The sequence below is a fragment of the Nycticebus coucang genome, chromosome 10 (genome assembly GCF_027406575.1).
Source record: "Nycticebus coucang isolate mNycCou1 chromosome 10, mNycCou1.pri, whole genome shotgun sequence".
In the NCBI taxonomy this organism is placed as follows: domain Eukaryota; kingdom Metazoa; phylum Chordata; class Mammalia; order Primates; family Lorisidae; genus Nycticebus; species Nycticebus coucang.
Window position 1 is genome coordinate 49,958,797 of NC_069789.1, and position 19,304 is coordinate 49,978,100.

The 19,304-nt window shown below is 38.2% G+C and overlaps 2 protein-coding genes across 3 annotated transcripts in view; one reads left to right on the forward strand and one right to left on the reverse strand.

Annotated features, from left to right (window-relative positions):
• Positions 1–11,818, reverse strand: part of DTL (denticleless E3 ubiquitin protein ligase homolog) — a 53,291-nt gene extending 41,473 nt beyond the window's left edge. For both annotated transcript variants that reach the window (XM_053605372.1, XM_053605371.1), the window contains exons 1-5: positions 11,437–11,818; positions 4,768–4,893; positions 4,018–4,116; positions 2,386–2,447; positions 2,180–2,300 (exon numbers count right to left, since the gene is read on the reverse strand). In XM_053605372.1, coding sequence (XP_053461347.1) covers positions 2,180–2,300; positions 2,386–2,447; positions 4,018–4,116; positions 4,768–4,893; positions 11,437–11,818 — 790 coding nt within the window. The remainder of the gene's footprint in view (positions 1–2,179; positions 2,301–2,385; positions 2,448–4,017; positions 4,117–4,767; positions 4,894–11,436) is intronic.
• INTS7 (integrator complex subunit 7) overlaps positions 11,563–19,304 on the forward strand; it is a 125,891-nt gene continuing 118,149 nt past the window's right edge. Inside the window, exon 1 of the mRNA XM_053605370.1 lies at positions 11,563–12,033. Coding sequence (XP_053461345.1) covers positions 11,940–12,033 — 94 coding nt within the window. The 5' untranslated portion in view covers positions 11,563–11,939. The remainder of the gene's footprint in view (positions 12,034–19,304) is intronic.

The window sequence follows — 19,304 nt, forward strand, 5'->3', positions numbered from 1 at the left end:
TCTGATTGAAAATATGCAAATATCCTTTCCCATTGTGTAGGTTGTCTCTTTGCTTTGGTTATTGTCTCCTTAGCTGTACAGAAGCTTTTCAGTTTAATGAAGTCCCATTTGTTTATTTTTGTTGTTGCAATTGCCATGGCAGTCTTCTTCATGAAGTCTTTCCCCAGGCCAATATCTTCCAGTGTTTTTCCTATGCTTTCTTGGACGATTTTCATTGTTTCATGCCTTAAATTTAAGTCCTTTATCCATCTTGAATCCATTTTTGTGAGAGGGGAAAGGTGTGGGTCCAGTTTCAGTCTTTTACATGTAGACATCCAGTTCTCCCAACACCATTTATTGAATAGGGAGTCTTTCCCCCAAGGTATGTTCTTGTTTGGTTTATCAAAGATTAGGTGGTTGTAAAATGTTAGTTTCATTTCTTGGTTTTCAATTCGATTCCAAGTGTCTATGTCTCTGTTTTTGTGCCAGTACCATGCTGTCTTGAGCACAGTGGCTTTGTAGAACAGATTAAAATCTGGTATGCTGATGCCCCCAGCTTTATTTTTGTTACAGAGAACTGCCTTAGCTATACGGGGTTCCATACAAAACGCAGAATCATTTTCTCCAAATCTTGAAAGTACGATGTTGGTATTTTGATAGGAATGGCATTGAATAGGTAGATTGCTTTGGGAAGTATAGACATTTTAACAATGTTGATTCTTCCCATCCATGAGCATGGTATGTTCTTCCATTTGTTAATATCCTCCGCTATTTCCTTCCTGAGGAGTTCATAGTTTTCTTTATAGAGGTCCTTCACCTCCTTCGTTAGGTATATTCCTAGGTATTTCATTTTCTTTGAAACTATGGTGAAGGGAGTTGTGTCCTTAATTAGCTTCTCATCTTGACTGTTATTGGTGTACACAAAGGCTACTGACTTGTGGACATTGATTTTATATCCTGAAACATTACTGTATTTTTTGATGACTTATAGGAGTCTTGTGGTTGAGTCTTTGGGGTTCTCTAAGTATAAGATCATGTCGTTAGCAAAGAGGGAGAGTTTGACCTCCTCTGCTTCCATTTGGATTCCCTTTATTTCCTTGTCTTGCCTAATTGTATTGGCTAGAACTTCCAGCACTACGTTGAATTGTCTGTATTATTTTGAGATTAAAGTCAGATTAATTCAAAGACTTCTTTGAGATGAATATTTCTTGGTCTACTTTTTAAAAATGAATTTAATGAGAAATGAATAAAGGAAAAAGAAAACAAAAAACCAGAAATGTGCCGAGCACAGTAGCTCATGCCTATAATCCTAGCACTCTGAGAGGCCAAGGTGGGCAGATCACTTGAACTCAGGAGTTCAAGACCAGCCTGAGCAAAGTGAGACACTGTCTCTAAAAAAAAGGAAAAAGAAAACTAGTTGAGCATTGTGGGGGTAGCTGCAGTCCCAGCTTCTTGGGAGGCTGAGACAAGAGGGCCACTCAAGCCCAAGAGTCTGAAGGTGCTGTAAGCTATGACGCCATGGCACGCTACCCAGGGTGACTGAGTAAGAGTGTCTCCAAAAAAAAAAAAACACACAACTCAGAAATGAAGATGTAGACACCCCTGCTAAGTTTTTCCCTACTTGCTACAATAACATTCTGTGTTATATTACTCTTTAAGTCTTCCTTTTCCATCATAATGGTAAAATAAACATATGAAAGTCAATTGTGAGTAAATAACAGTTTTAAAAAAGTGCTAGGAACCTAGGCCACTTAAACTCATCACACGATAAATTTTTAGGTAGAGAATCGTGTTCAATTTATCAAGTTTCTAACCAGCCTCACATCCCTTTTAGATTTTACAATTAAAGTAACTCTGTTTATAAAACAGAGTTAATGAGTACCCAGTACAAGGTTTTAACTTCAATGAACAAAATTGAATAGTGGTTATTATGCCTGTTTTTAAATGTTTATCTGCAAGATTATAGAAAAGAAGTTTCCTGAACACTCTTGACTTTCAGGGGTAAGCTGGAAATAATGTGCACAAAAATGGGCCTAAAACAAACCAACTTATTTCATTTTTTCAGTCATATTAGAATTTCAATAATCTACATAGAGTAAATAGCAACTTTGACATGAGAAAGGACAGAAACAATTACAGTTTCTTATTTTTCTACCATAAAAAAGGTTAAAGAGATGAAAGAAAATAACTACCAACCAACCTTTCTCAAATTTGGAAAAGGCAACCGATTTGAGACTGCATTGATGTCCTTTGCATGTTCCAATCAGCTCGCCAGCTTTTACATCCCAAAATTTGGCTGTTTGATCACCTGCTGCTGTAACCTTTCAAAAGCAAGGTAACACAATTTAATAAAGCAACCACTTACCAGTCATTTACCCAAATCCCAGTGAAATAAAAGTTACTTACAAGTTTAAGTTCACCAGGGACCCAGGCCAGGTCAAAGACAGCATTCCAGTGAGCCATCCATTCTAAACAAAGAAAATGGTAAATGAAATGTCTAGACTGTGTTCTGAGGTAGCCAAAACAATAGCAGTTAAAATGCTTTGAAAGCTGTAGTGAAAAGATCAGTGATCAGCACCCCATGGCCCGTGGGCCAAACAGAATTTATAGATGCAAAAATATCACACATTCCCTTCATTACACATTTGAGAACTACCATCTGACATCCAATTCCTTTCCATGAGTTGACTAGTAATATATTTTCTAAAATGAAATGTTTCTGAAACATTTTCCAGTTCAAAAATCTTCATGATGCTCTCTAGAGCAGTGACTTGCAACACACCAGTGTGCCATAGGATCTTAGGCGTGCTGCCTATTAAATTATTTTTGAAAGAAGTTCAAAGCATAGTAAGTATATTATTTTTTTTGATCTACATAATTTAAGTGTGCCACAGAAGTTTAACTATAGGTTCAAGTGTGCCATGAAATAAAAAAGCTTGAAAAACACTGCTCTAGATTCTAAAATACTTTATATGATATTTAAGGGCCTGCACACTTTGGCTTTATTTCTGGTCTCCATGTACCTTATTCCAACCAAACTGGATACTCCCTATTTTCTTACTATATCCTATGTTTTCCTATGTCTAGGCCTTTGCTAATGTTTTTCCCTCCACCTGAAAAGCCTTATTCCATCTCCATTGGTCTAAATGTTACAATCCAACTCAAATGCCCCATTTTTCATGAAAAATTTTCCTAGGCTTCTTTAGTACATGAGACCTCTCTCTCTGACATTTATGTTTTCTTTGCACTTCAACATCAGTTATAGCCTTTGTTTTATTTTAGTTATTTCAACACTTTACTAGTTCCATATTATTAGTTTTTTAAGGTCAGCAGAACTTTGCTTTACAGATAAAAGTTTCTCCATCAATATAAATATTTTAAAGCAATGGTTCCCCAACCACAGTAAATGTAAAAGATTTAACTTTTTTAAAGAACTAATTTTAAATCCTATAATGCATTTTTTTTTAACTCTCAGTAAAGGCATTGTCATAGTTAACTGATATAGACAGACAATCCACCATTTTCATTTGACCTGATCCCTACGAAGAGAAGTGCACATGACTGGGAATGTTTAGATGTTTAGTTTAGATGTTTGTCCTTCCAAATCTCACACTGAGGTTTCATCCCCAATACTGGAGGTGGAGTCTATTGGGAGGTGTTGGGTCACAGGGATGGATCCCTTCACTGGGGAAGGAGTATGTTCTTTATTAGCTCCCTCAAGACAAAAGCTGCTTATTAAAAAGAGCCTGGCACCTTCCTGCCCCTCTTTTTCTTCCTCTCCTGCCATGTGATCTCTGAATAGTGGGCTCCTCTTCACTTTCTGCCATAGTGGAAGCAGTCTATGGCCCTCACCAAATGCCTAGTCTTCCAGCCAGCAGAAGCATGAGCCACACAAACTTTCTTTTTTTCTTTATAAATGACCCAGTCTCAGGTATTCCTTTATGGCAACATTAAACAGACTAAGAATGTATTTAAATAAAAATTTATTTTTATGAATTAAAAGTAACTTAAAAATAAAAATTATAGACCTAGACTTACCTTTGAAGCATTTCTTTTTGCAAGTTTGTGATTCAGTGTTATATAATCTAACAAAGCCTTCTTCATTGGCAACTGCTAGTATATGTTCCATATTGGGAGCTAAATAAAAAATGAAGATTAAAATATATAGAATAACACAACACTTTTTAAGCTGACTCAAACCAACAAAAGTATCTTCAGATAATCTCTTATTTAGAGAAGGGCTAAGTCAAGGGTGGTTCTTAACCTAAAGAAGAATGCTAATGGCCAATGGCAAATAAAGACATATGGTGATATAGGCCACCAGCAGACTGAGCCTATCAGTTTTAAATTTTATTTACACAAGCTTTTACCTTCCCTCTCCTATTAAGAGTGGGGACAAGTATTTCTATTTCTGTTCATATACTACCCCACTCAGTCACAGAAAGAGATCTAATCAACCAGAGCAAAAGGGGTATGTATTTACTGGGTAAAACAGTTTTCAGAGTGGCTGAACCTTTGCAACCCTTTACTTAAACCAGTTCAAAAAAGATGGCTATAAAAATCCAATGCTATAGAGATAACATACAATTTTGTTAATTATGCATAGATTAAGAATGGTTTATTTTATAAATCAGAAGAGAATAGTTATTAGAAAAACCCTAATAGTTATTAGAAAAACTCTAATTAGAAAAACTCTAACTTACTTTTCTTTAAAACAGAGACACCCAGTATATATTCCCTCTACGGATCATTTCTGTCCAAGCCTAGCCTAGACAGTAATTGTCTTACCAGAAGAGAAGGTGCATCCAAAGGGAGGAACTGGGACTCCTGTTTCTCCATAAGAAGTGTGTTCATCATTACTGCTGCACTGATAACCAGTTAGGAGGGACTGTAGAGGGTACTGAGAAGACCATCCTAAAATAAGACAATTCCTTACAAAATTCCAATATAGCATCACATTGCAGTATTTCTAACAAATGCAGAGGTAAATTTTTGTTCTTAAAAACTTTTAGATATTTAATATAGATCCATTTGTAATCTATAGTTCTCTAAAGTACATAGTTTCTGACATTTTCTTAGGGAGTCCTAAGGAAGAAAGGAAAGTGCATCCCAACTTCTGGTGAGATATAGCTTTGGGCTTACCATCTTTTATTTGGTGGGGGCTTAACATCTTAAATGGAGTTGCTCACTAGTACATTAAGATTGGAAAAAGTGTGTGGGGGGTGTCTCGGTGTATGATACACCATTTGGAGGCAAGACACAATTGTAAGAGGGACTTTACCCTAACAAATGTAATCAGTGTAACCTGGTATCTTGTACCCTCAATGAATCCCCAACAAAAAAAAAGATTGGAAAAACCAAGCAAAGAGACAACCACACAAGTATTACCATTAAAACTACCATTCACTTCAATTAAAATTTTTCTGTTTTTGGAGTTTCTGTATCAACATTACTACAAACTCTTAAGTTACTAGCAAAATCCAGTAGTCTCATATAGTCAGAAGGCCCATAGTCATCTAACATTATGCTACAGTGCCTGCCTACTGAGGAGTGTCATTCTCCTCAGCTCATCTCACCACGTGGGCACTATATCATCCTACATCATACAAAGGGTAAGTACAATACAATAAGATATTTTGAGAGAGAGAGATCATATTCACATTACTTTTCTTAGCAGTGATTTTAAACTGGTGTGCGGTAAGAGGATCTTAGATGTGTCATTTTGGTTGTCAAAGGACTGCTTATATGTTGGTGGTCCCCTAAAATCACAATGGAGCTGAAAAATTCCTATTGCCTCGCGACATCTTGATGATCCTGACCCCGTAGGCCTAAGTTAATGTGTGTATCTGTGTCTTAGTTATTTTTTTAAAAGCTTAAAAAATTAAAAATAATTTAAAAATAGAAAAAAGCTTATAAAGATATAAAGAACCTATTTATATATACCTGTACAACGTGTTTGTTTTAAGCTAAATATTATAAAAGTAAAAAAGTTAAAATTAAGACATTCATAAGTAAAAAAGTTATATTAAGCTAAGGTTAATTTATTATTGAAGAAAAAAATGTTTTAACAAATTTAGTGTAGCCTAAATGTACAATGTTGTCAAGTCTACAGTAGTCTATAGTAATATCCTAGACCTTCCCATTCACTAACCACTCACTCAGTGATTCACCCACCCAGAGCAATACCCAGTCCTGCAAGATCCATGCATGGTAAGTATCCTATACAAGTATACCATTTTTTATCTGTTATACCATATTTTTACTGTGCCTTTTCTATGTTGAGATATGTTTACATACATATATACCTAACACTAAGTTACAATTTCCTACAATACGTGCTCAGTATATGAGGTACAGGTTTGTAGCCTAGGAATAATAGGCTAAACCATACAGCCACCTATACCATTTAGGCTGTGTAAGTACAAAGTACACTCTATGATGTTTGCACAATTTCTCAGAACATATCTCTGTTATAAAGGGACATGACTGTGTATGCATTTCTAAAACTGATCTAAGAAACTGATCTGTCTGAGAATGTTGAGGCACCCCCTTTCCCTTCCCCTTTCATCACTTCCTTTCTTCCAGCTGAGGAAATGGATGTTTGTGAGCTTAACATAAGGAAAGGTATTTGCATGTCCCAATCAGAATCTCTCCACTGATCCAAAGTATAAAAACTTTTGGTTATCAATTAAAAATGTTTAAATAAAAAACCTCTAGGATCTTAACTAAGAGGTAACTGAATAATTCCTTTAATAAAGGCACCATACACTCACCCAAATTCATCTTTTTAAAATTTTACTTTTTGCTTATTATTTATCAATATTACTCTATATTGTTTTTATCAATTGTATACTAATAATAATTGTAATGATAATTCTATCCAGAAGAAAGTTTTAACAATAGAAGTCTTTTTTTTTTTTTTTTGAGACAAAGTCTCAAGCTGTTGCCCTGGGTAGAGTGCTGTGGCATCACAGCTCACAACAACCTCTAATTCCTGGGCTTAAGCAATTCTCTTGCCTCAGCCTCCCAAATAACTGGGACCACAGGTGCCTGCCACAACGCTCAGCTAATTTTTGGTTGTAGTTGTTATTGTTGTTTAGCTGGCCCGGGCTGGATTTGAACCTGCCAGCTCTGGTATATGTGGCTGGCGCCTTAGCCGCTAAAGCTACAGGTGCTGAGCCAACAATTGAAGTCTTATTGACAGAAGATAGCAATGTAAATATATGTAGTTTTTGACCCAGAGAAGGTGGTATATGATCAAAAAAGAACTTTTGAAGCATAATATTCAACTAGATTTGGACAAATTCTGTGCGATGAATAAAATAGAAATAAGTTCGAGAGAAAAAACAACTATGTAGAATGTCTAGAACTTAAGAATTCGTTCATATTTTCAAAAATATGTGATTATCAAACCACTATAGTATTTACATTCTATTAGAAAAGAATGATTATAACATTTTAGAATTGTCAATATTCACAATATTGGCAGAAATTATATTCTTTCCATCTATTAAACATTATGATAAATACATTTAGATACCAATCTAAAGCTACACAGGAAAGTAAGTAATCAGAATTCCACTTTATTTATTTTTTTTTTAAAAATACTCTTACTCTGGGGCGGCGCCTGTGGCTCAAGGAGTAGGGCGCCGGTCCCATATGCCGGAGGTGGCAGGTTTAAACCTAGCCCCGGCCAAAAAAAAAAAAAAAATACTCTTACTCTGTTGTCCAGGCTGGAGTGCAGCAGCCCCATCATAGCTCACTATAACTCAAATTCCTGGGCTCAAATGGTCCTCCTGCCTCAGCTTCATTAGCAATTGGGACTATAGGCACATAGTACTTCATTTTAAACATTTAAAAAAAAAGTTTTAGGGATGGGTATGGTGGCTCATGCCTGTAATCCTATGGGAGGCCAAGGTGAGAGGATCACTTGAGCTCAGGCATTCCAGAACAGCCTGAGCAAGAGCAAGACCCCCTCACTATTAAAAAACAAAAGAAATAGCCAGGTGTTATGGCGGGTACCTGCTGTCCCATCAACTTGGGAGGCTGAGGCTGGAGGATCGTTTGAACCCAAGAGTTTCAGTTTGCTATGAGCTAGGGTGATGTCACAGCACTTTAGCCTGCGCGACAGAATGAGATTCTATCTCAAAAGAAAAAATATTTAATTAATTAAAAAAAAGTTTTAATTTTTTTGTAGAACTAAGATTTCACTATATTGCCTAGGCTGGTCTCGAACTCCTGAACTCAAGCAATCCTCCCACCTTGGCTTCCCAAAGTGCTGGAATTATAGGTGTGAGCCATTGTGCCTGGCCCAGAGTTCCATTTTAAAAAGATTATTGGCAGCATTGTGGAGAATAAACTGGAGAGACAGAAATTAGGAGGCCATTTGGGAGACTTGTTATAGTTCAGACAAGAAGGTATTAGGGCCCAACCTAGGGAAATAGAATGGTAAGAACAAAACAGATTCAAGAGGTAGAATTAGAGGGGATTAAGAGGATAGATTCTAGAGATTTTATGCAATCTTTTAGAATGTGTAATAGTGAGGAAGACAAAAGAGTCTTTGATCGACTTTAGATTTCTGCTAGGAAGACTGATTTAAAATAATGGGGCCACTCCTTAAAACAGGTAATATACTAGGTTTGGGGGAAAAGTTCAGTTTGGGTCATTTGAGTTTGAGATGCTTATGGGACTGACTACATATGACTGAAGACCAATCTACACAACTTTTATCAAAAATGGATCTAAAGTACAGAAGGTTATTGAACAATATCATTTTATTGATTATTATTTTATTATTGTGCTAATGAGAGAAAAATGTCAATTCTTGGTTAGGATCACTGTGTAGAGTCTGCACGTTCTCCCCATGTCTGTGTGTTGTTTTTTCCCCACTTCCCAAAGATGTATGTGTACATTAGGTTCACCAATGTATCTATCTGGTCTCAGTGTGTGTGTGTGTGTGTGTGTGTGTGTGTGTGTGTGTGTGTGTGTGTGTGTGTGTGTGTGTGTGTGTGTGTGTGTGTGTGTGTGTGTGTGTGTGTGTGTGTGTGTGTGTGTGTGTGTGTGTGTGTGTGTGTGTGTGTGTGTGTGTGTGTGTGTGTGTGTGTGTGTGTGTGTGTGTGTGTGTGTGTACACCCTGTAATGAATGGGATGGCATACTGTCCAGGGCTGGCTCCTTCCTTGTGCCATAAGCTGCCAGGATAGGCTCTGGGCACCCATTGGCCAGAATTGGAATAAGGGTATCAGAAAATGAATGAATAAATACAAATAATTGTAAAACAAGTTTGTGAAGTATACAATAATCACAAAAATGCACAAAATAAATAATGTGGTACAAAAGAGCTCAGCAAGCTGCCATATTTGTGATTATTTTTGAACTGTGTGGTGGTACATTTATTCCTTTATTTAATCCATCCCACTACAACCACCATCACTCACTGATTCACAAAAACTGGAGTAAATAATTATCTTACTTGTTTATAACAACTCTTCTTACAGGTACGTATGGTTCACGTTTATTTCAATATTAAATATTAGAAGTGTTTGGAGTCCTTATTTAAAAGGTTAGTGGTATTTTTGTGACCAGAAATATGCCACTTCAACTTAACTCTTGTTTATATCAATTAACCTTTGATAAAATTAGTTTCATTATACATTGTTTTGTTTTGTTGTTTAAAATAGCAGTTCCTAAGAACCTATCAACACTGTTAAGTGAGGACGTACAGTACAGACAGACAATGGAAGGTTGGAGGCAGTAGAGGAAGAAGCCCTAATTACAGCTATGATCATCCTTGGCAGTAGGTAGAAAAAAAGGGGCCAAGAATGGAACACCAACATTGCAGGTGAAGGGAAGATAGATGGTCATATAGATTTCAGTGGGCAACATATTACAATGAATGAATTTCAATGTCTATCACAGAACATGAGTATTTGTGAATAGAAAAGAGGGAGGAGGAAAAGTAGACAGATGGAATGGAGAATTGGGGAAAAAAATCTGTCACAAAATACAGTCTCAACAGCTTTTCCAAATACACAAATAGTAAGGAGCACAGCTGTTAATTAAAACCCAGGCAGTTTAACTCTTAAGACAGAGCTCTTAACTAATATGGTGCATACTGCCACTCATGACAGAGAAGTGACTCAGGCAAAGTCCTTGTAGAGACAGAAAGAGGAGCATTAGAGTATATTTACAGAATTATCTAAGAGGGAAGTAAGGATGGTATAAAATAAAGTTTTAGACTGGGAGCAGAAAGTTAAGGGACTACTCCTCAAGTCTACTTCTTCAACATTCTTTTCTTAGACCTACTCCTTAAATATAAAAACTCCCTTCTCAGTTCTTTTCTTTTTGTTTCCCATTTGGTTTCATGGTGAAAAAGGATGTCTGGGCCTCTTAGCCTGCTTGTCCTTGCAATGGAGGCCCACTGGCCCTAGACAGCAAACGTATCCTGCTTTGTAACTGTCTTACTCTGTAAAGTCTATCTTTCTCTACTTCAATAGTTTGTTTCATGTTTCCCTTTAAAAAAGAAAAAAAGAAAGAAAAAGGATTTCTGAATATAAATGGCCTTTAAGTGAGTAGGATTTCATTTCTATCCAAGGTTAGTCTGGGTAGTTAACCGCTTTGCCACAAATTTATCAAAAAGTTTCAAGTTGATAACACCCAAACCTAAACTCAAATCTCTTACTGCCAACGTTTTAACACAGGAACGTAAAGAACTGTAGGAAATAAATTGGATTTCTATACATTAAAATGGGACTATGTCTGACTTACCCTATTAAAGTGAAAAAACATTTTTATTCCACTTCTGAAAATAACAGATACTCCCTCTGGCATCTAAAAACATCTAGAATAACATACTTTTATCTATTAACAGTGGACATTTCTGGGGGATGTGGTTATGGGCATCTTCCACTCTATAATTATTATTTTTTATGACCACGTCGTCATGTAGGGGGTGGGGAAGATTTTGACCCTGCAAGAAACAGATGCTCTCAGTCTTCTTTGCTTGACTGAGTTCCTTAACAGCGAGTCACATTCCCTAGTATATCATAGCACACAGTAGGGCTCATAAGGTTTTATAACAAACGAATGAATTAATCAAAGAATATGAGTCTTGATGATCTCACATAGCTGTTGGGAGAAACAGAAACACTCATACACAAATGCACGCGTCTTCTAGTTAAAGCGCAATATTGACACAAGCCGTAAGAGGCCTCAGAAGCCAGTTAATTCAACGTCCCTCCTTTCTTCGGCCTACTGAAAAAGCCCGATTATGACTAAAAAGTGTCCCGAAGAAATGAAAGTATAACTTTCTTCAGTAGTTTACTAATTCACTTTTTCTGTGTGAGAACTCGGCGGCTGGTAAACAGAATTGGAGTCGGCCCTGAACGAAGATGGTGTGTATTTCGCGGGGGGGAGGTGAATCCCGCCAGCAACGAGCAGCGGTTGGGACCGTTACTCACCACTTCTCAGCACGCCAAGCTGGGGCTGGCGAAGCACCGAACTGAAGAGCATCTGGGCCAAAGGAAAAGCTGAGCTGAAAAAAAAGCAGTGGAGATGCCCCCAAGATGAGCCGAAATCGGAGCTCGCACCCTCACACCACGACTCGTTATTTCCTCCAACTCCCGCCACTGTAAGCCCCGGCCGCCAAACTCCGCGCCAAACTGACGTCACGTTCCCTGATTGGTTCCCGCCGCGGCGTCCGGGCGCTTTGGAGTCACTTCCCCTTTCATATCCCCGCCTCCTTTTCTCCCAGCCGCGGGAACCTGGAGTCCAAGAGCTCCCTGAGCGCCTGCGCGGGGGGCCGCAGAGGGGTCGGAGAACTGCTGGGTGACCAAAGCGCATGCGTTACACGGCTTGACAGCGCGCGGAGGAAAAATCCGCGAGAAGGCGGCGGGAGAAGATGGCGGTTGTGGAGGGAGTTTGCAATCTTTGTGATTAGACTAATCCAGTAATTACTCGAGTCATGGCGTCAAACTCAACAAAGTCTTTCCTGGCAGATGCTGGGTATGGCGAACAGGAACTGGATGCTAACTCTGCCCTTATGGAATTGGACAAAGGTATTCGAAAGAGCGGGCTGAGTGGGGAATCGCGTGTGGGGGGAAGTGGCGCCACCAGGTGGTGGTAGCCTTAGGAGAGGCGGCGAGAGCACATGCGCGTAGCTTTGGTGGGCGGGGAGTGCCCGTGCTGGTGTTGGGGCTAGGGTTTTGCTCTCAGCGGGAGATTGTGATAATAATTACAGGAAAATTCAAGATGGCCAGATTGACATTGAACCAGCTGTAGAAGGAGGAACTCTAGTGACGGGCCCGTTTTGACTATCTGAGGGCACAGTCCCCTGATTTTTCAAGCAGTGAAAGCGGCGAGTTTCTAAAAACACTTGAAATTGTGAAATTATTTTTGAGTCCATTGAGTCGAGACCAGATCTTCATCAAGAGTGCTCAATAATGTTCTTGCACTGACTTTACAGCAACTCATTTTATTCCCATAGCTCTCTTACCTGCAGGTTACAAGGCAGGTTAAATACGGCCAAGACCATACGGAAAGCCTGGCCCCTGCTCATTCTCTGCAGGCAAGTTCCACTTCGTGTACCAGGAGTTTGGGGATTACACTGTTAAATTACAATTCCGTTAATATTGTGATTATGGACAAGTTACCTAACTTCACCTAGCCTCGATTTATTGTCTGCAAAAGTGAATACTGTACTACTAAGCTGGGATAATTGTTCTGAGTATAAAGTGTTATGTTGGTATGCAAAAGAAGTACTTACCTTCCTTCTTAGATAAGGATTTGAGAGGCTAGGACACAAACTTGTCAGTAAGGAACTCACAGTACTCCATAAAAATGTCCCAACATCCCAGTGAGATAGTCTTTGGTTGAGTCATAGTACATGAGCATCTCCATTAGCCAAGGTAATTAATGATGTTGAGCTTTTCTTTCTCTTACTAAATCTATAGGGTTTTCTTCCACTGAATTATAAAACTATAGTATTAACTGTATTTTTTAAGTGCTGCATAATCTTTCCTCCTCATTCTGATACAGTCTTTCCTTTTTCCCCAGTAAGAGTTGCAGGTCTGGTTAAAAATCTCATTTCCCTACTGGGACATTTTCTACCACTCTGGTCCAGCTGAGATTGTCCCATGCTGACATCCAGTAGTGGGATGATGGTTGTAGAATGGATCAGGATAGGGCATTAAAGAAAAGAGAAATCTAGAATTGTTTAGTTCCTAAAATTTTGCGATTGTAAAGAAAAAACACAATTTTTCCATTTGAAGGAAAAGTTGAAATGGAAATTTTTTATATCTGTAAGAAATAAAAAAAGAAAAGTCAAACCGAGATACAAAGTAAGCAATCATGTTCAATCCTCCTAGCAATACCTTGGGTATTTTACAGATGGGTCTTAGGCTCAGAAAGATAATTTGTACAAGACACAAACAAAACTCTTGTTATTTTCCACCCTACTATCCAATACCTTTTAAATCTAGTAGATAATTAGATTATCGTAATAGCCAGTTTCTTTTAAAATACAGCTTAACATTTTAAATATTGAGCCATTTCATCTTTTACCTATTCAAGCATTTGTTTTGTGAGCCAAAGGTCATATCAGAAAACTACAAGTTCCAACTTACTTCTTCTTCCAGAACTTTTAGACTGGAGTTTCCCAAAGTATACTCTAAGGAACACTATTTCTGAAGTGAAAATTTCAATAGTTCTTCCTCTCACCCTTCCCCCATACGCACTCAGACATGTGACGTATTTGATTAGGCTTCATACTAGGGATATGGCAGTTGACAGAAACAAAACAAAGCTTCTGATATCAGAAACAGACAATAAGTGAATATAATAAGCATGTGACAGTGGTATATACAGGGTGGGCATAAAGTTCGCATGCTATACTATAAAGTAAAATGAAGCTTGTGAATGGAGCTGGAGAAAACCGGTGTGGAGCTGGAATTGCTTTCTTAGTTGATGAGGAATATTGAAAAAAACACCCTCACCAATCAAGTGGGGAACAAGTGCAAAGGCCCTGAGATAGAAGCTTTCTTTTCATGCTGTATCTAGAGTAGAGTAATAGGCAGTAAGGATGGAAGGATAATCAGAGGCCAATTCATGTAGGGTAGTACAAGCCATGGAAAAGACTGGCTTTAATTCTGCATCAAATAGGAAGCCAGTAGATGCATGAGATGATCTGACTTTCCTTTGAAAAGGACCAATCTTCTTCTATGTTGAGAATAGACATAAGGGAGGGCCAGGGACAGAAGCAGGGACGGAAGTAGGGAGACCAGTGAGAAGGCAATTATAATAATACACGGAAAAGAATACAGTGGCTTGGACCAGGGTGAAAGTGAAAATGTGTGTAGTGCTGAGACAATTTGCCAGTGGATTGATGAGTATGGAAGAGTGAAGAGTAAAGAAAACTTTTAAGAGGTTTTTGGTCTGAGCTACCGGAGGGATGTGTGTTTTGCCATTTACTGAGAGGATGAATATCCAATCAGTTTGGGACAAGTTAAATTTGAGAAATCTCTTAGACATCCAGATGGAAAGGTATAGGCAATTAGGTATAAGATATGACCCTTAAACTCCAGTTTAAAGTAGTATTTTGTAGCACTGATGTCCGTAGAAACACACTTGGGAAATGCTGCTGTTTATAACATGTATTTATAACCTATTGTGTTTTGCTTTGAGCTTTTTAAATAAGCATGGCAGTAAACTGTTTCTAATAGCTATGGGAACAAACACGGATGTCATTTTCAAGCTGACTCAATTCCATTCCTTCAGGATGTAGTTAGTAACAGGAAAATAACCATTCATATGATAGCCATTCATTTATTCAACAAATATTTACTGATCACCTGCATAGTATTAGGCACTATACTCCAACTTGGGGCTATATTGGTGAACAGAACTCCTCTTTAAGGAGCTTGTGTATGTATGAGTAAACAGGGCTAGATCAGATATAGCTGGCTGTGTTGGTTGGGACAAGCAGTTGAATTTTATGCAAAGTGCAGTGGGAAGATGTTGAAAGTATTAGTTGATAGAAATGCTAATGGAGCTGCCGTGAAGACAGCATACACAGCAAAGTGTCATAATCAAATACATTACAACTTAACATTTATCTGACATATCTCATGATGTAGATAATCATTATTAGTATATGTAACTGGCATTATAAAGGATATATCTCACATAAATTACTGTAACTTTTTCGCTAACATAATTTGATTGTCTAAACATTTTTATTTAAAATTTTTTTCTTTCATTTTTTTAATTTGTATATGTTCATGGGGTACAAGTACAATTTTTTTCCGCATTGATGTGTTGCATTTGGTGAAATCAGGGCCGTTAGTGGACACATCACTGAAGCAACCCACCAAACAACCTCCAATTATCCTCTCCTCTTTACCCCTCAGTGTCTCCCTTGTCCATTGTTGTCTGTTGTTCCACACTGCTTCCGTGCATACACGTTATTTAGCTTCCTAAGTAAGTGAGTATGGGTATGGCTGAAAAATAGTCCTCTGTGTGTGTGTGTGTGTGTGTGTGTGTGTATACCACATTGTCTTTATCTAATCCTGTGTTGTCTAAACATTTTAAAATCAGCTGATGGGAAATTGTCCTGATGAGCTGGGAAAATTTATGCAACATCTCCTTTACCCTGTAAGAAGAGTCTCTTTTAAATGATATCACTCAGCCTATCTACTTTCTACAAGATTGGCCTTTAAAAGGAGATGAAAGCAATGGAGAAAAGAGTGGTGATTCTCATTCCCCTTCTTGAAGGTGGGGAAATGGAAGCAGGAAATGTAGGGGTGGAGTTGCTACTAGAGGTGCTGGTGAACTTAACGCTGTGTGGAAAAGCTTGAGGGTATACTGAATGAAAAATTTAATTCTGAGATAGGTAAGTGATAGAAATCAGGGCAGCTGTCTGTATGTTCACATTTTCCTGATTTTCCCCTTAGATGTTATCACCTCACTTGTGTTCCAAAATCCCTGAATTCTAAAGTGTAAAAAAGATCACAGATTGCTTTTACAGTATCCATATTGGCACAGATGTAGTTGGTGTTACAATAAACAATATGAGGCCTGTTGGAAATATCTTCACAGCTGCTCCTAATGAAAAAAGCCCCAAAAGCCACATTTGTACCAGGTGATTAATTTTGTGTCAAACTCCTTCAGGAGTAGACATATGATCCATAGAGTCAAATTCTTTCTCTTGAGAACCTCTGCAAACAGACCGAACTTAGTCTGACAGTATTGAGAAGTGGACTTATAAAACATGTATAGATTCAAAGCTAAGGTTGAACTTAGCAACTTGAAGCCACATAAAAACCAACATTAGAAAGTACTGATTCTCAAGCCTGTCTGGTGAGCCCTTGGTAGCCTACAAAGTAATCCAAAGCCCTTCTTCAGTTCTTACTAAACCCACAGAAAACATTTTTTTTTTTTTTTTTAATAGAGACAGAGTCTTACCTAATTGCCCTCAGTAGAGTGCCATGGTGTCACACAGCTCACAGCAATCTCCAACTCCTGGGCTTAGGCGATTCTCTTGCCTCAGCCTCCCGAGTAGCTGGGACTACAGGCGCCCGCCACAACACCCAGCTATTTTTTGTTGCAGTTTGGCTGGGACTGGGTTTGAACCCACCACCTATATGGGACTGGCGCCCTACCCTCTGAGCCACAGGCACCACCCAATACACTCTTATGTATTGCTAAGATCTATCTTGTAATTTACAAAGTGTTATTAAATATTCCTAACAATTGTTATTCGTAAACTAAAATTTGTTTAGATTTCTAAATTAGTCTTCTTTGTGTATACTATACAATATACATACATGTCACTGTGTACAGTTACAGATATTTTCTGAAATTTGGGGGAACGTACTTTATTTTTAATGCATCATTACTTTTTACTGTCATTTTGTTGTTTCTGTTTCTGCTTTTTAAATATAAATTAAGGGTTTGCCATTGTCAACTGTCTAAACCGTGGGCTGTTAAGTTGCCTTGTAATGTGTGGTGTACGCTTGTATTCATTTATCTCTAACCCCTACACATACCTTGTTTTAATGAATAGACTTTAAGGTGTGTGTGAGAGAGATGACTCAATTTTGAATCATACTTATCCACGCACAAAAGCAAATGTATATATCAAATTCTCCTAAACTGTATTTATATGATAATTCTTTATTTTTAGAGGATGTTAATCTTGGTGATTGTTTAGTACTCTTTTTGTGTTTAAGGGCTGTCCCACATCATGAGCCCTGTCTTACCTACACAGAAGCAAAAACTCACTTTCTCATTTCACTTGCAAGAGTCCAGGAGCTGATCTAGGCCTAGGCCCTGTCAATCAGACACATCTTCTTTACACTCTGTTTTAAGAGTTAAGATGGCAGAGGGAGGAGTTGGAGTGCACTTACAGCTCTCTGCCCTGACAGCCGTAGTGGCTGCAATGTTCTAGAGAATAGTAGCTGCAGCATTGGCTATGATATTCCTAGATGACAGCAGAGCTCACTGTAGCATCACTGTTTAACAACAGGTTTCCTACATCTCACAGTTTGGCATTGTGATATTAGGTATTCCTAGATATTTAGCCTTAAAAATGTTTATTAGGCTTTGAATAAACTCATATTCTGTCTTATCAACTAGCGTTAGCTTCTGTTGTTTGAAGCTAATAACTGCTGATACAAGCTACTTGGAGATTAGTGCTGTTTCGAAAACTTGATTAATGTACATCCCAAACCCCAAGTTTACTATAATTTATGGTATTATTCTTTACTTACCTGGAATTTGTCATAACTCAGAATTCCACTATTTTGGAATCTCTAATTCAGAGGAGTCATTCTTAAATCTTAGTCTCATCCTCTAGTTTAGTGTTTTTCTTTCTTTTTTATTTTATTGTTGGGGATTCATTGGCAGTACAGAAAACCAGGTTACATTGATTGCTTTTGTTAGATAAGGACCCTCTTGTAATTGTGTCCCAACCCCAAAAGGTGTACCACCATACCTTGTCCTCCCAACCCTCTTCCTCCTTCTCTATCTTAGCTCTATCTCCCACCCACCACTGTGTACTGGGACCTTAATTGTCCTCATATCAGACTTCAGTTAAGTAGGATTGTCGTTTCTCTTTTCTATTTTTTTTTTGCAGTTTTTGGCCGGGGCTGGGTTTGAACCCACCACCTCCGGCATATGGGGCTGGCGCCCTACTCTGTTGAGCCACAGGCGCTGCCCATCTTTTCTCCTTTCTTATGATGCTTTACTAAGAAAAATGTGTTCCACATCCATCGAGGTTAATCAAAAGATGTAAAGTCTCCATCTTTTTTTAGTGGCTGAATAGTATTCCATAGTATACATATACCACGGTTTGTTAATCCATTCCTGGGTTGGTGGGCATTGAGGCTGTTTCCACATTTTGGCAATTATAAATTGACCTGCAATAAACAGTCTAGTGCAAGTGTCCCTGTGGTAGAGGATTTTTTTTCTTCTGGGTAGATGCCCAGAAATGGGATTGCAGGATCAAATGGGAGGTCTAATCTGAGTTCTTTGAGGTTTCTCCATACTTCCTTCCAGAAAGGTTGTACTAGTTTGCAGTCCCACCAGCAGTGTAAAAGTGTTCCCTTCTCTCCACATCCACGCCAGCATCTGCAGTTTTGAGATTTTGTGATGTGGGCCATTCTCACGGGGGATAGATGATATCTCAGGGTGGTTTTGATTTGCATTTCTCTAATAATTAGGGAAGATGAGCATTTTTTATATGTTTATTAGCCATTTGTCTGTCTTCTTGAGAGAAGGTTCTTTTCATCTCTCTTGCCCAGCGATTTAAGGGATTGATAGCTTTTTTCATGTGGATTAATTTGAGTTCTCTGTAGATCCTAGTTACCAAGCTTTTGTCTGATTCGAAATATGCAAATATCTTTTCCCAATGTGTGGGTTGTCTGTTTGCTTTAGTTGTTGTCGCCTTAGCTGTACAGAAACTTTTCAGTTTGATTAAGCCCCATTTGTTTATGTTTGTTGTTGTGATTGCCACAGAAGTCTTCCTCATAAAGTCCTTGCCCAGGCCAATAGCTTCCAGTGTTTTCCCCACACTTTCTTTGAGGATTTTAATTGTTTCGTGCCTTAGATTTAGGTCTTTTATCCATCTTGGATCAATTTCTATGAGTGGAGAAAGGTGCCGGTCCAGTTTCAGTCTTTTACACATGGATATCCAGTTCTCCTAGCACCATTTATTGAATAGGGATTCTTTCCCCCAGTGTATGTTCTTGTTTGGTTTATCGAAGATTAGGTGGCTGTAAGATGTTTGTTTCATCTCATGGTCTTCTGTTGAGCAGTTCTCAACCTGTGGGTC